Here is a 15,560-nt window from a genome sequence, read left to right as displayed (position 1 = left end):
GTTACATGCATTAATTTGGAATTAGATAAACCAACATGACTGACACATATATAACAAAAAGAGCAGAAAGCGGGAATGAGAATGTGCTAATCTATTTCTTACTTTCCCTTGACAATTATGTGCATTTTAGTACCTGCTTGCAATTCCCTGTCATCTTTTATCTTAAATTATCTCTATTTAGTGGAGCAGCTATTCAAATTGTAGACATAAACTACTGTCTTGGTTATTCATTTTCTCTTTTCAGTTACATTTCCTTGAGAACAACTTATTGATACCGCCCTCCCCCCCGGGCCAGGCAGAGCGAGTCTTGCCACATGTGGTAATTTTCTTAAAGCCCCTGCTCCTGGAGTGAGGTGCTCATGGGAGACTCAGCTTGCATTGGAAAAGCACAGCAACCCACCCTCCTGCCGGCAGAGGGGAGCGTGGAAAGGGGACCCCAGTGCCCCTCCAGGCTCAGACCCAGGGGGATGGCTCCTCTCCCACACTGATGCTCTTCTAAAGCTGGTGATGTTTGAGCTCTGAGGGTTGGCGGGAAGGAACCCAGCAGCAGCCTTACTTGGAATTTTGGAGGTGGGTGAGCACAAGCTCGCCCACATCTAAAGGCCCCTTCCCCAGTCTTGCAGGAGGGACCACTGGACCCAGAAACCAACTGAATACATGGGACAACTAATGAATAACTGGGTCAGGAGTGAAGGGCACAGGTTCAAAAGGAGAGATCCAGCGGGGGACACTGAACAGAGAACCCCAGACAGCGCCCACTGCTCCTCAAAGCTGTCTAGGGAGCCAACGGCTGCCGCCCAGAGGAACTCTGCCCGGATGTGTGAGACCAAGGAGGAGTGGAAATAGGCACCATAGTCGCAGAGCACCCCCCTTGTCTAACATCCTCCGCCTTGTGTTCAAGATGGCCACTTTGGCCAGGAGGAGGCTGACGAGGTTGTCTCACGACTTGGTGGGGCCATGGACAGGGTGGGCAAATATAAACAGGTGTGGGGAAAAGTGCAGCCAAAACCTCAAAAGGAGGTTCTGGAGGAGCCTGAATAGGGGCTGCAACCTAGCACATTTGAGATAAGCGTGCAGCAGGTTCTCTCTCATGCCGCAAAAGGGGCAGGCATCGGGGATGGGGGTGAACCATGCCAGGTACACGCCTGTGCTCATGGCTCCATGGAGGAGCCCCCAACCGATATCCCTGGTGGGTCATGAGACCAGAGTGGAATAGAGGCTGGCCCACTGGGGTTCCTCACCCTCCACAGGTAGTAGATAATCCTGCCATTTGGTATCAGGGTGGGACATGAGTGTGAGAAAGTGAAACGTGTGGAGCACGAGCATGTATAGTTGTTTCCTTGGCACAGTTTGGAAGTGAACCGGCTGCAGGGCACACAGCTGGTTTGGATTGTGGAAGGGAGGGGGCCGGGAGGGCTCACAGGACAGGGGCCCGATGAAAAGGTCCAGAGGACCAGGGATGAGGGGTGGGCAGGGAGCACCCTCTCGCAGTACCCGCTCAAGGAAAACCTGAGAGGTGGACGACAAGGCTGCCCCCCACCTCCTAGAGAATGTGGGGGGAGGGTGTCAGGAGGGTGGAGGGCCTGCAGGGCAATCTGCAGGGCCTGCAAGCAGACCAGGCCCTGTCCTCCCTCCTCCAAGGGAGGACTCAGGCTCCCTGCAGAGACCCAGTGCAGTCCTGACCAGAAGAACTCCAGAGCGACCCCCTGCAGCCAGGCCAGGATCCCGGGGGGGGGGGGAGGGGGGGGATCGCCCCGCGCCCCAGGAGAGCAGAACTGGGAAGGCACCAAGGGCACGAGAACAAAGACCCGCTCCGGGGCACCAACCCCCAACAGCAGGCCCCGCCTCCCAGAGGAAGAAGCTCGGTTTCTCGCGAGCTTTCTCCCAGCTCCTCAGTGACATCTCGCGAGATCTTCTTTACACCTCCCACCATTTCCCCCACCCCTCGTGAGGTCTCGCGACATTCCTTTGACTCCTCCCTTTTCTCGGCGGCCGTCGCCAAGATGGTAGGTAGAGGCGCGAGAGGCCCAGCTACCCCCGCGCGGCACGTTATACTCGGAGCCTCCGTGTCCTCTGGGCCGAGCTGCCCTGGGGGGGAGGGGTTCTCGCGCCCGCTTCAGCCCTGGCCCGGGTCCCTGCAGGGCGGCGCACACCCCGGCCGTGGCGGGAAGCGGGCCGCCACCAGCGAGCTCTGGGCGGCTGGCGGCTTAAAGCCGGGCCCGACGGGGAAACTCGAGGAGGCGCTTTCCTGAAACTGGGATGCGCGGGATTGGGCCTGGGCCTGCGGGTCCGCTCCTGATACCTCCCTACGTACCGGGCACGTAGCCACCCCGTGCGCTCGGCCCCGCCACGCGCCTGCTCCGAGAGCGAGAGCGGGGGCGGCGGGAATTGGTTGGGTGCGTGGGGACCCTCTGGCTCTGCCCCGCCCCAGCGGCACTGGGCCCCTTCCTACCGGTACCCCGGGACACCCCGCCCCCACGAGCGGAGCGGAGAACCCAGCCACTGTGCGCAGGCGCCTGTTGTTCGTTCTGTTGTGGCAGCACGCAGAGACCTCAGTCAGGGATAGGGTCCCATCGTGTTAAGATCACAAACATGATCTTTTCCCAGAAAAGAGCCAGTCATGCAGCCGTGCACACGAGGCTTGGATTGTCCAGTCCTTATTTGTTTCCCACTCTTGTCACTTGCTCTGCGTTTTTATTCATACATGTACTGTGTTTTTGTTTTTTTTTTTTTCCCTAGCCTTCCAGACTAAGGAAGACCAGGAAGCTGAGAGGACACGTTAGCCACGGACATGGCCGTATTGGTAAGTGCAGAGAACAGTTTCTACTATGCTTGTGCTGGAACTTAATGTATGGTACGTAATTTGATTTACAGTGTGCCTGGCAAGTATCACTATTTAGAACACCAATGAGGCAAAACAAGAGAGGTTCAATAATGGTTTGGTTAATGGCTATACATATCCAGTTCAAATCATATATTCCTCTATATAGTTCATGCTCATTGACTTGCTTTAAATCAACTCAAATGATGTCATAATGTTTGGTAGTGTATTCAGAAGTACATGTTGTTTTTCTTGCATCACAATACCTTTTAAAATTTATTTTAGGCAAACACAGAAAGCATCCTGGTGGCCGTGGAAATGCTGGGGGTATGCACCACCACAGAATTAACTTTGACAAATAGTAAGATATACACCATCTTTTTCCTTCTACCCACTACTTTTGTGTATGTATTTTTAAAAAGTTACAAGGCAGTTCATTCTACCATATGTAGCACATACATCATTTAGTAAAAGTATACAAACGTTGGATTTTGCTACAATACAAATAACCTTGCAAGAAAATTTGGCTGTTTTCTTTCATAGTCCTGTATATCCTTTATTAAATCTATGAAAAACCTATTGTCCATCTGTTCTTTTAAAAGGAAAGTGTTAATAACAGGATCTCGGTTTTTAGTGAAAACAACGAGGAGTCCTTGTGGCACCTTAGAGACTAACAAATTTATTTTGGCATAAGATTAATTTGTTAGTCTCTAAGGAGCCACAAGGACTCCTCATTGTTTTTGCTGATATAGACTAACACGGCTCCCACTCTGAAACCTGTCTTTTAGTGAGTTAGATATGGTAAAATGGCTTGTTTCGGAGCTTCTAGTGTATGTGTTCGTATCTTTTAGATTTTTTTTCCCACAGTTAATTTAAGTTTGTAAGACACTAATAGTCTGCTCAGCTTTGATTCCACACTATACATATATGCAATGACAGTAGATGAATCAAGCGTCTGCATTTCCTGGTTTTGGGAGGGTAAGAATCTTGTATTTAGACATTGCCGAGACTAGTGTCACGTCTAGACATTGCCCATTGTCATAGTTGTGCTTGAGTACTCGGAAAGTAACAACTAATCGCTGTTCATTGACTGTCACTACTTTCAGCTGTCAGTCAGTCACTGGGTTAGTAACAAGATCTGAAACTTCATTTCTCGTACAACAAAATCTCTTCTAAAGTCAGAGTTCTGCATGCCTATGAAATATAGAATGGGGCCCAAACTATTCACAAGAAAGATGAGTTGTGACTTTTGCTATCAAACATAAATATTTCATTAATAAAATTCCATTTATAGATATGGAAAATGTGAATATCCCTCAAGAATATACAAATAGCAACTTATTTACATCTGAACTTTAAAACTCTTGTGTATTTGTCTGTGTATAATTTTTCTGGACCCTATAGCTTGTTTAATATGTATATGATAAATGTTAGATAAACATACATTTAGCTGAGGTTATACTGATTTTTAGCACAGCCAATTCAAAAGAAACTAAAAGGAATGTGGTCTTATACTGTATCAAATATTTTTCCCTCCCCAGTCATCCTGGTTATTTTGGGAAAGTTGGTATGAGACACTACCATTTGAAGAAGAACCAGAACTTCTGTCCTACTGTCAACTTGGATAAATTGTGGACGCTTGTTAGTGAGCAGACAAGACTCAACTATGCAAAAAATCAGGCTGGATTAAGCACCTGTCATAGATGTTGTACGCTCGGTAAGAGTGCTATTTAATCCTATCTTTAGAATCTATAGTTTCATATAAAATACACATTTTAAGTGATTAGAATGTTTGCTCATCTAGGAAATTAAACTAAATTATGGATAAATTCTTAGATCATTTGAAATGTCAGGTGAAAGACCTTGTGAGCATCTGACTTTGAGACGTAGTTCCATTAGTATGTGTTTTTTGCTTCTTTTTTCTTACACAAGCCCTTTTTGTTTTTCATGAATTAGTATTAAAATGTTTTTCTCTGCCTGAAAGTTTAGATTCTCGCATTGTTCATTTTTAAAACTGATGCATGTAGTGATGATCAGCTTTTAAAAGAAAATTGGAAGGGTCTATAAAGAAAAACCACTTTTATTGCTTGTTTTGGCCCACTAAAGTTGGCCTCTTTAGTACCGAGACTAGAGTCACATCCTAACACATTTCATTGTCTTGGTGTGCTATAGTCCTCGAAGATAAATTTCTGATCCTTATTCACTGGCTGTGGTGTTTAATATCTCAGTCAGCCACCGAATCAGAGACATTCATTAGTCAGCCTGTCAGGACAGGGGGAAGCAAAAGTGTCATGTGGGGGAAGACTTAGGTTTAGCAGCATCCTTTGGGACTAGTATTTTCTGGGCTGAGGAAACTTGGTCTGTTCATGGAGATGACAATAATTCTCGATTAACAATTTGGTCTTCATCTATTACTAATTTATATTGCAGTAATACCTAGAATCTCATCAAGGGATTGGGGCCCCATTGTGTGCTAGGCTCTATACAGACATCCAAGAAAAGACAGTCCCGGCCTGATGGAGGTTAGACTTGGATTGAGATTCTCACCCTTGATCCTGCCCCTTTAGGTAAAAAGTTGGAGCAATATAATGGGGCTCTATGGCCTTGTCTACACTATACTTTTGTCGGTCAAAGATATGCAGGTTTAATTGAAACCACTGTTGCTTGTCCACATTAGCTCCTCGTGTTGGCACAATGCATCCACACGAACAGCTTTTGCACTGACACAAAGAGCAGTGCACTGTTGTAGTTATGGATCTGTTGTAGTTATCCCACTATAGTTATCAAATTAATATCTGTTAAGATCCATTATCCCACTGTGCAACTGGCCGCAGGGTGCTTTGGGAAGGGTTTGCAATGCCTCATGGGGCAGGTACAGCATCACATGATGCAGGTTTTCAATCCCATCTTTCAGGGTCATCCTAGTAGATTGTCAGCTGCTTTTTCAATGGAAATGGGGGGAGAGGAGGAAGAGGAGAGTGGTGTGTGGGCGGGAGTGGCATTCTGAGCTCAGTGCTGAGGAATGTCAAAGGCGCTGCTTCCCCCCCCCCCCCCCCCCCCCCCCCCCCCCCAGCAGTCTGTCTGCCTCTCTGTTCCTAGTGCAGGGCAGAACAGGAGCATTCCACACAAATGATATCGCTCTTTGTTCCAGCACCTGGAGCTGTGAAAAGGGAGGGGCGCATGCCTGCAGAGCAGCAGAGATCAAAACAACAAGCAGAGCGGTCACAGCAGGCATTGTGGGATACTGGTGGTTTTATTTGGTCTTCAAAACAGAGTTTTGCCACCAAAAGCAGCTTTGTAGTGTGTACACCACCCCTATTTTGTTGGTAAAAGGCAGCTTTTGCCAACAAAACTTTGTAAAGTAGATAAGGCCTAAAAGCCCCAGATCTGGTTGGGGGTGACCTAGACCACGAACTGTAGAAGACAGCTAGTTGTAAGACTGCCTTCCAGGGATCCCTTCACAAGTTGGTTGTGAGTGTGGGTGTGAACAAAGATGGCTTTAACTAAGCTGAGCCTCTTAAAGTTGCAGCACAGAATCTCAGACTCTGTTCAGCTTTTTCCAGCACCTTCAGCAATCTGTGATTTTTATATCATTATGCACAATCAATCCAGTATCCTTCAGTTTCAGGAAGGCTAGTCATAGCTTTACCTCCTGGAAAGTCTGGAAAAAAGTACATTTTCTGGATAATATGCAAAAAAATTGGATTTTTAAATGACTACAGAAGTTTGAAGAATGAAACTTTCTGGAAAACTTAGCATAAATTGAGCAATAAAAGTCAAGAGTGAAACAGTGTGCTGCACTATTTTTGTTCTGAGCAAAAATGTGGAAATGCATATAGCACTCTGTTCTTCATAGACTGGAGTTAATTATGCAAGATGTGTTTGGTGAAATTAAAAGAAAAACAAGTTGTTTGTTGCCACACTTGAGTTTACTACTTATGTGCTCAAGTTCTGGAAAGATGCCATGTTTGTCACAACATGCAAAACCGCTGATATCAGTCGTGTTTGCAGTGTTGTGTCCATGTTGGTCTCCGACTATTAGAGAAACAAGCTGGATGAGAATTTTTTTTCATTGAACTAATTTCTGTTGGTGAAAGAAAAACTTTCAAGCTGGTCTCTCTATCAGTCATGGTCAAGTATTAATTTGAATGGATCTGAATGCAAATATGGTGGTTGTACTTATTCTTTCTGCTGTTAATGGAGTTAATCTTTCCTTGACAGATGCATCTTCTCACTTGCATCAAAGTCCATTGATTTAGCTAAATTACACCTGTCACTGGTGTAGGTGGGAGAAGAATCTGAGTGCTGTACCTCTGGAGTTTTTAATGAAAATCTGTTTATGTTAACTTATCTTATATCTTTCTAGGGTTATTACAAAGTCCTGGGCAAGGGGAAGCTGCCCAAACAGCCTGTAATTGTGAAAGCAAAATTCTTCAGCAGGAAAGCAGAGGAGAAGATCAAAGAAGTTGGTGGAGCATGTGTGCTTGTGGCATAAGAGTTTTGTATTTATTCAAGTTTGAATAAAGACACTATAAAATGAATGGCTTTCACTTTGATTTACCAAAATGTTTTTATGGGGAGATGTTTGCTTACCCAAATGTTTCTAAGGGCTGGTCCACACTAACCCCCCAGTTTGAACTAAGATACGCAACTTCAGCTACGTGAATAACGTAGCTGAAGTCGAAGTATCTTAGTTCGAACTACAAGGTACTTACTGCGGGTCCACACGCGACAGGCAGGGTCCCCTGTCGACTCCACGTACTCCTCTCGCGGAGCAGGAGTACCGGTGTCGACTGCGAGCACTTCCGGGATCGATTTACCACGTCAAGACAAGACGCGATAAATCGATCCCAGAAGATCGATTGCTTACCACCGAACCCGGAGGTAAGTATAGACGTACCCTAATACTTAATCAAACTTAGGCCCTGTCCGTACCATAACTTTTTTTAACCAAATTTGTGACACTATTGGCATGGGTGGTTCTCAACAAGATTGATGTCTGCCTGCATAGCACAGATACGTTAATAGTTTTGCTTCTGCTGGTATTTTTGCTTTCCTGTAACGACATTAGTCTCCTGCTGTTTGGATAGGACCCTTGAACCACATTTGTGTAACTGGTTTGATTGGTGGCCTGTCCTTCTAGCACTCTGTGGTGATACAGTATTTCCCAGAATTGCCCCATTTTCTGTTAATGCTGCTTTGTGCCTCCAGAATTCTGTTCTCTCCTGCAGTTGTACTCTGAGTAATATGCACAAACATAGGTGTGATAGAAAAGCTGCCATGTTGACACAAACTGAACTTGTAATCAGCTAAGGTGGCGTTGCTTGTAAGTGGTTTACAAAACTATTAGTTAAAACAGGGTGGGCAAACTATGGCCCAGGGCTGGATCTGGCCCGTGGGATTGCCCCGTGCTGCTCCTGGAAGTGGCCAGCACCGCGTCCCTGCGGCCCCTGGGGAAATATGGGTGCAGAGGGCTCTCTGTGCCGCAGCTCCCATTGGCTGGGAATGGGGAACTGTGGCCAATGGGAGCTTGGGGGAGGTACCTGCAGGCAAGGTCAGTGGACAAAGCTCTCTAGCCCACCCCTGCCACGGGATGCAGAAAGGTGCCAGCCGCTTCCAGGAGTGCCATGGGGCCCAGGCAGGGAGCCTGTCTTAGCCCTGCTGTGTACCACTGCATACTGCTGTCACGCCGGAGCTGCTTCAGGTAAACAGTGCTGGGCTAGAGGCCGAATCCTGAGCCCCCTCCTGCATCCCAATCCCCTGCCCTACATTCATGGCCCTGCAATTTCCCCACCCAGATGTGGCCCTTAAGCCAAAAAGTTTGCTCACCCTGAGTTATATTGACAGGCCCTCAAGCCCTAATACACCTCTACCCTGATATAACACTCTCAGGAGCCAAAAAATCTTACCGTGTTATAGGAGAAACCTCATTATATCAAACTTACTTTGATCAACCAGAGTGCGCAGCTTTACTCTGTTTATATCCAAATTTGTGTTATATTGGGGTAGAGGTGTACTTAATATTCCACTTATCTTGCCACAGGCATTGTCCTATTGGTCAGTTGAGATGTCTTGGTTGCAATGTGCCTGTCCCTGATGGTGGGTGCAGTGGGATACTGACTGCCAACACCTCAGTCTAGAAAAGGCATGCCCTATTTATCAGCACTACAGATGGGAATTAGCCATAAATCTCTCCTTAAATTTCACTGGCACAGCTAAACCCTTATTACTATACCTCACAATATATCTTCCTAACTCATGAAAGGGTATATAAACTTGCTTTTTATAGGTAGTTATGGGTAAGTCAGTTAATAACCATATCCTTATTTGTAGAATGAATGCAGTAATATGTACATCATAGTGTTAAGGCTAAATGAATTCACAAACACCTTCAACATTCTCAAAGTTAGCATATAAATATACACCTTTACGCAGATATACCACTGTCCTTGGGAGCCAAAAAAATCTTACTGCATTATAGGTGAAACCACGTCATATCAAACTTGCTTTGATCGACTAGAGTGTACAGCCCTGCCCTCCCAAGCACTGCTTTACCACAGTATAGCCAAATTTGTGTTATATCAGGGTAGAGATGTATTGCTTTATCATTGCATTTGGCTCACTGCATTCCTAGGACTTCAGATCTTAGATTCTAACACTTTAAATCAAGTGGTTTTATTTGTAAAAGTGACTCAAATGGGTAAGCAGTACTCTGCACCCAACCAAAAAAGTTTTCTGTAGATATAGAATATGCTGTATGTTCACAATATGGTATCAAAAGATGCTAAAGAGTAGTTCTATGCAGCAAGTAATTAAATGGCTGCTTGGATGTGCGCTACCTCCCCTTTTGTTTACCAGCAGTAGTCTCTAAGAATGACTTCAATCTATCACGCACTTCAGTTCAACCTACAGGACTGCTAAGGTAAGTAATTTAATATTTCAACAAAAGTTGAGGGAGCCTTCCATACTGCTTTCCAAAATGCAAAAGGGTCTCAGTATTCACAAGAGGCTTAAAAGTAAATCCATTATGGCATAATCTTAACTGTGGAAGTTTTCAACATTACACTTTGACTTGAAGTTTATTTTAGCAGTTAAATAGGAAGCGATTGCTCCTAAGATGCTGACTAACACTCATAAGAAACAGCTAATACATAAATTAGTAGTTGCTTGTTGTGGTGGAGTACTCAATAGGACTGTAGTCTCAGCAATATTCACAAGTCAAAATCTAACCTCCCCCCCCCCCCCCCCCCAAAAAAACATGATTTGTTTTGAAACTAACTTTAAAAAAAAAATTTCAGACATGATATTTTTTAATCAAGTTTGAATAAAGACTCTTATGCCACAAGCACACAGGCTCCACCAACTTCTTTGATCTTCTCCTCTGCTTTCCTGCTGAAGAATTTTGCTTTCACAATTACAGGCTGTTTGGGCAGCTTCCCTTTGCCCAGGACTTTGTAATAACCCTAGAAAGATACAAGAGAAATTGGCATAAATAATATTCAGGAAGAACTATAATCCTCTGCATCCACAATCTTTAATAGTAATTGGAGAGAAATACAAACAAAGTATCAAATTTTAATGAAGAAAATGCAAATTTGGTTATGACTGATGTTTGCAATTCAGTCGTTTTGCATGGTGTGAATTTATCATCAAATACTCTCAAAACGTAAAAATTACATCAGCTTAAAGCTGTACAGTTTTGCCAAGAATTTTAATTGTTCTCTTTGAATTTTACAAACATCTGTAGATAATGGAACTCTACAGTCCATGAAGAAAGTTATTTACATATCAGATTCTTCATTTTAATGGATTTTGTTAACCAACAACCAGCTAAAGATAGAATTTTGGCATAGTTTTCAACAATCCTAACAAGAGTTTAGCATTTCATGATACACAATAAAGCCCATCTTATCTCTTGGCTATTGGAGAGCTTATAATTATTCAGCTTCCCCCCCAATAGACATCAGTAGGGCTAGCTGCCTCCTTTTGATGTTGAAAAACGAGTCTAGGAAACAACAGAAAGCAATTGCTTGACTAGTTAACATCTTCCAACAGATGGTTGATTCTATTAAAGATGACACCTCTTCTAGATCTAACAGTAGTCCTTAAGTTGGTCATAAGAGTCTCCCATATGGCTTTGTTCTGACCTACGCTAACCAGGCTGGCTGAAAGTATCAGTTGTAATTAAAACAATGTTACTGATCAGGTGACTGACTGAGGCATAACACACCATAGGCAGTGAATATAGATCAGTAGTCTTTCTCCGAGAACTATAGCACACCAAGACAATGAGAAGTGCCAGGATGTGACTCTAGCCTCGATGTGGAAAGGCTAACCCACATTATGCTGGAAAATTACATGCACTAAAAGCTCTAAGGCCATGTCTACACTACCACTTATGCCGACAAAACTTATGTTGCTGACATGGTTACACTGGCATCCTCCAGTGGTCTCCTAAAGCCGATACCTATAACTGATCTGAGCAGTTGCATGTAAGGCTTCATGTCTGTCACAGATTCTGTGACTTTCCATGACCCCCGTAGCGGCCGGTGCTGGCTTAGGGGCTGTTCAGCTTGGGCCCTGGGCCAGTAGCAGCAGTTTGGGTGTAGGAGGGTGCTCAGGTACAGGTCAGCGTTTACCTAGGCAGGGGATCCCTGGCTCCCACTGGCATGTCCCTGCAGCTCCAACTGACTGCAGAGTCAGCACTTGTGGCACGAGCAATGCACGGATCCCCCCTGGCTGCTGCTCCCCCTAGGAGCCCTGGGGAAATGCTTGTTGGAGCCAGGTAGGGAGCCTGCTGGCCCCACCCCCAGCAGGGGTCCCAGGGCATGCACTGCCTCCCCCTCCCCCACCAGTTTTAGTGAGGGGTATGTAGTAAAAGTCACGGACAGGTCATGGGCTGTGATTTTTTATTTACTGCCTGTGACCTGTCCATGACTTTTACTAAAATACCCATGACTAAAACCTAGCCTTAGTTATAGGTGCACAAGGGGAGAGACCGACTCCAGTAAGACTGAGTTTAATGTGGAGAGTACTGATTACATACATCACAGAAGCTAGTTCAAAGTATTTTTCTTAACTGTGAACATTAAATACTAGGGGGAAATTATTTTAAATTTGTTTTAAAAAATGTTAAACACAAGCCAAATAAAGATGAAAAATACAGTGGCACGTATTTAAGCAGAATTACTTTCATACAGTAAATCAGTGAACAAGACCCTAGGCAAAAAAATAAATGCAACCAATTCCAGTGTGAACGTATGCCAAGTAAAGCACACTTACTGAGCGTACAACATCAATGACAGGTGCTAATCCAGCCTGATTTTTTGCATAGTTGAGTCTTGTCTGTTCACTAACAAGTGTCCACAGTTTATCCAGATTAACAGTAGGGCAGAAATTCTGGTTCTTCTTCAAGTGGTAGTGTCTCATACCAACTTTCCCAAAATAACCAGGATGACTAGAAAGAAAAATCAATAAGACATTCTATTTGGTTTAAATTAGAACTATTGGGGTTTCAAGAATGTTAAATGCGTAAACAAAGTATTTTTTCAAGCAGCTGAAGTTTTATTATTTGGATTTTTTAAATCTGGACTCATGCATAAGAGACTACATGTGAATGAAATGTTTGTGTACATTTCATAACAAGTATCTTCAATACACACATTAATATCATCTAAATTGTCCCTGGTTCTTCTTGCTAATTTATCAAATAAGCAAAACCTGTGACAGAAAAGGAAAATAAGTAGAGAAATACTGTATTTGAAGTGTTATTTGCTGATGTAATCAACTGTTCTTATATTTCAGTGATGATCACATTTTCTGAATCTACAAATACAGTTTAGTATTTTTGTAAGCAGAATTCACAACTTGTACATCCTTTCTGATTAGTTTTGATTCAGCCTGCAATCTCTGTCCACCCAAAGCTTTGGAATGGAGGTCTAGGCCTTGTTACTAACCTGGTGACTGACTGAACTACTAATAGGGACAGTCAGTGAATAAAGGTTAGTCGTTATTCTCCGAGTACTCTAGCACACCATGACAAGAAGCAGTGTCTAGATGTGACTCTAGTCTCGGACATCTTGAAATACATATCTCTTGCCCCATGAATGTTAATAAGATCCGGATAATGTTACATTTTCGATCTGTATGGTTACCATATAGTAACATTGCAGTGGCTCAGATCTGAACAGACTACTGGTATCCCAACCTTTAGTTAACTAAGTTCTAAAAAACCCAACACGTGAACAGTTCTGAAATATTTCAGAGTAGCAGCCGTGTTACCCTGTATCTGCAAAAAGAACAGGAGTACTTGTGGCACCTTAGAGACTAACAAATTTATTAGAGCATAAGCTTTCATGGACTACAGCCCACTTCTTCGGATGCATATAGAGTGGAATAAATATTGAGGAGATATATATACACACAGAGAGCTTGAACAGGTGGGAGTTGTCTTACCAACTCTGAGAGGCCAACTGAGTAAGAGAAAAAAAATTTTTGAAGTGATAATCAAGATAGCCCAGTACAGTTTGATAAGAAGTGTGAGAATACTTACAAGGGGAGATAGATTCAATGTCCAGGAAAGCTTATGCTCTAATAAATTTGTTAGTCTCTAAGGTGCCACAAGTACTCCAGTTCTGAAATAATTACCCCACTCTGAACTCACCAACACTGTTAATCATACTAATCTGTGGAAAGAAGAAGTGCGTTTACAAAAGAGGACTATGAAGCGCTGCCTTGTTACAAAGCCTGTCCGTTTACATGAATGGTTCAAAATGCCCACTATGGAAGCTAGTTCGCCACGTGACATCTCAACATGGCCAGGAAACAGAGGAAGGACGAGGCATGGTTTTTAGGTGCCTTACTATTTGTCAAAGTTAATCCTGTGGTGGTGCATACCCCCAGCATTGCCACGGCCACCGGGATGCTTCCTGTGCTTGCCTGGAAGGAGACACAAGAAGAAATCGTGATGCCAGAAATGCGGTACGTCGCTGAAGTCCCCGAGAGGCCCGCTCCTGCCCAGCAGGCACCGTGCGAGCGGGGCTGCAGCCTGTTACTGCACGGGGGGGAGGGACACGTCCCCCAGGACGGACCCGGGTCCAGCGGGGGAGCAGGGGACGCAGACCCGACGTGGGGCTGCGCTCCGCACTCACCGATGCGACCGTGGCCGTGGCTGACGTGTCCCCTCAGCTTCCTGGTCTTCCTCAGTCTGGAGGGCTGCAGAAAGCAGAGCGCGTTACCGAGCGGCCGGGCCGGAAAGCGGGGCCCGCGTCCCGCCTCCTGCCCGGGCCCCCTCGGGGCTGGGACGAGGGCTGAAGCTTCCCGGCCTCAGGGCGACGCGGGGGAGCCGGGGAAGGCTCCGGGCCCTGCGCGCTCCCCCTCCCTCCGGCCCGGCGGGGCCCGCTCCCCCGGGAAAGTGGTAGCGGGGCGGCCCGGGCACGCGGAGCCCCCTCTCCAGAGCGCGGGGAGCCGCGCGCGCCAGGCTCCCCCCTCCCGGCTGCTCCCCTCAGCCCTGCCCGGCCACGCGGCCGCAGCCAGCAGCTCACCATGCTGGCGGCGTCGGGTAAAAGAAAGAAGAGGGGCTGATGTCTCGCGAGAAGAGGGAAGCGGAGGGCGGAGGAAGCAGAAATGAAGGCATGGGAGCGGAGCCTCTCGCGAGATCTCAAGCAGCCTATTTCCGGTAGCGGGGTTTGGGAGGAGCCGAGTGGATCTGGGTTAGCGAGCGAGCGTTTAGCGTCGCTAGGTCCCAGGCCGTGTCTGGGCATGATCGGGCCATGCGGGCCCTCGCTCCCCCTAGGGGGTCTTCCTCCGCCCGTGCTCTGGGCTGGGGGCTCTGAGCCCGAGCTGCTCCCCGTTTGGGCTCGGGGCAGTGTCCCCTTGCCGCCCCCTCCCGGGGGTTCCTGAGCTGCTTACTCTGGTCCCATGACGTTACCACCAGGCTGCTGATGCTTGATGGCCTCCCTGAAGCTCCAGCTCCTGGAGTCACGGGGCTAGGGAACACTCGGCTTGTACGTTGTGTGTCAAGTAGCGTGGTGGCCCTCCTTGTGCGATAAGCTTGAAAACATGAACCCTAAAGGCTGGACTGCAACAAAGAGCACCCCGCCTTTCTTATTTTATAAAAAACCCAAGTTTTTCAGGCAAATGATTTTGTGGGCGTGTGGTTGGAAATAGTGTTCCTGTTGCACCGCAAGAGCTTGCGTGGCGGATGCTGTGGGTTTGTGCTTAGAGCACAGGATATGGATTCAGGCGTTCTAGAGTCTGTTCCTGGCCCTGTGACAGATTTGCTGTGTTACCTTCCGCAAGCCACTTAACTCCTATGTTCCTCAGCTTTCCCACAGATACAATGGAGATGCTCTTTACCTTGTCTGGGTGGTGTGAATATTACTTCCTTAATGTTTTAAAAGGCTTTTAGAGTATTCCAATGGAGATTGCTATACATGTGCAAAGTAGTCAGTTCTTTCTTTATAAAATAAATTCACTCCCAAAATGAGACCCTTTGGGTATTGTCTATGTGGTAGCAGGGACTGAGCCTTCTAGCCCCCCTAGAGAGACTTGTGAAAATAGGGTTCAAGCTAGTGCACTAACAATTAGCAGTGTGGATGTTGCATTTCAAGTGGCAGTTCAGGCTCTCAAGCCTGCCAAACCCTGTGGGTCTAAGCTCAGGTTGCTATCCTGAGTTTTCATTGGAGCCACAACATCCACACTGCTATATTTTAGCTCAAGCCCTGTTAGGGCAATTCTG

At 45.9% G+C, this 15,560-nt stretch overlaps 2 protein-coding genes and 4 non-coding genes across 6 annotated transcripts; 3 read left to right on the top strand and 3 right to left on the bottom strand.

Moving 5' to 3' along the window:
- The first annotated feature begins 1,822 nt into the window (after positions 1 to 1,822).
- LOC128836788 (60S ribosomal protein L27a-like) lies at positions 1,823 to 7,362 on the top strand. Its single transcript, XM_054027380.1, is given in 6 exon segments — positions 1,823 to 2,006; positions 2,740 to 2,803; positions 3,107 to 3,182; positions 4,363 to 4,510; positions 4,512 to 4,538; positions 7,188 to 7,362. Coding segments are annotated over 6 exon segments (447 nt in total). The 5' UTR covers positions 1,823 to 2,003; the 3' UTR covers positions 7,317 to 7,362.
- On the top strand, positions 3,824 to 3,958 carry LOC128837530 (small nucleolar RNA SNORA3/SNORA45 family). Its single transcript, XR_008444968.1, has one exon. It is a non-coding gene; the product is annotated as a small nucleolar RNA SNORA3/SNORA45 family (small nucleolar RNA).
- LOC128837528 (small nucleolar RNA SNORA3/SNORA45 family) lies at positions 4,942 to 5,073 on the top strand. Its single transcript, XR_008444966.1, has one exon. It is a non-coding gene; the product is annotated as a small nucleolar RNA SNORA3/SNORA45 family (small nucleolar RNA).
- Positions 7,363 to 10,135: 2,773 nt separating the features above from the next.
- Positions 10,136 to 14,411, bottom strand: LOC128836521 (60S ribosomal protein L27a). The gene is made up of 5 exons (XM_054026871.1): positions 14,365 to 14,411; positions 13,972 to 14,035; positions 13,684 to 13,759; positions 12,104 to 12,278; positions 10,136 to 10,284 (listed from the first exon to the last, which is right to left on the bottom strand). The coding sequence occupies exons 1-5, from the start codon at positions 14,365 to 14,367 to the stop codon at positions 10,156 to 10,158; spliced, it is 447 nt and encodes a 148-aa protein (XP_053882846.1). The 5' UTR covers positions 14,368 to 14,411; the 3' UTR covers positions 10,136 to 10,155.
- On the bottom strand, positions 11,012 to 11,143 carry LOC128837529 (small nucleolar RNA SNORA3/SNORA45 family). Its single transcript, XR_008444967.1, has one exon. It is a non-coding gene; the product is annotated as a small nucleolar RNA SNORA3/SNORA45 family (small nucleolar RNA).
- LOC128837527 (small nucleolar RNA SNORA3/SNORA45 family) lies at positions 12,765 to 12,896 on the bottom strand. Its single transcript, XR_008444965.1, has one exon. It is a non-coding gene; the product is annotated as a small nucleolar RNA SNORA3/SNORA45 family (small nucleolar RNA).
- Positions 14,412 to 15,560: the final 1,149 nt, after the last annotated feature.

The sequence above is a fragment of the Malaclemys terrapin genome, chromosome 4 (assembly GCF_027887155.1).
Source record: "Malaclemys terrapin pileata isolate rMalTer1 chromosome 4, rMalTer1.hap1, whole genome shotgun sequence".
Lineage (NCBI taxonomy): Eukaryota > Metazoa > Chordata > Testudines > Emydidae > Malaclemys > Malaclemys terrapin.
This window is presented reverse-complemented; position numbering and strand designations above follow the sequence as displayed.

Bases quoted from the DNA above. Each gene is read 5' to 3' on its own strand.
- LOC128836521 (XM_054026871.1), bottom strand. The intron at 13,760-13,971 runs GTGAGTGCGGAG...GTCTCCTTCCAG, and splicing joins CCACGGCCACGGTCGCATCG to GCAAGCACAGGAAGCATCCC. The intron at 12,279-13,683 runs GTAAGGCACCTA...TTTTCTTTCTAG, and splicing joins AGGATTAACTTTGACAAATA to TCATCCTGGTTATTTTGGGA.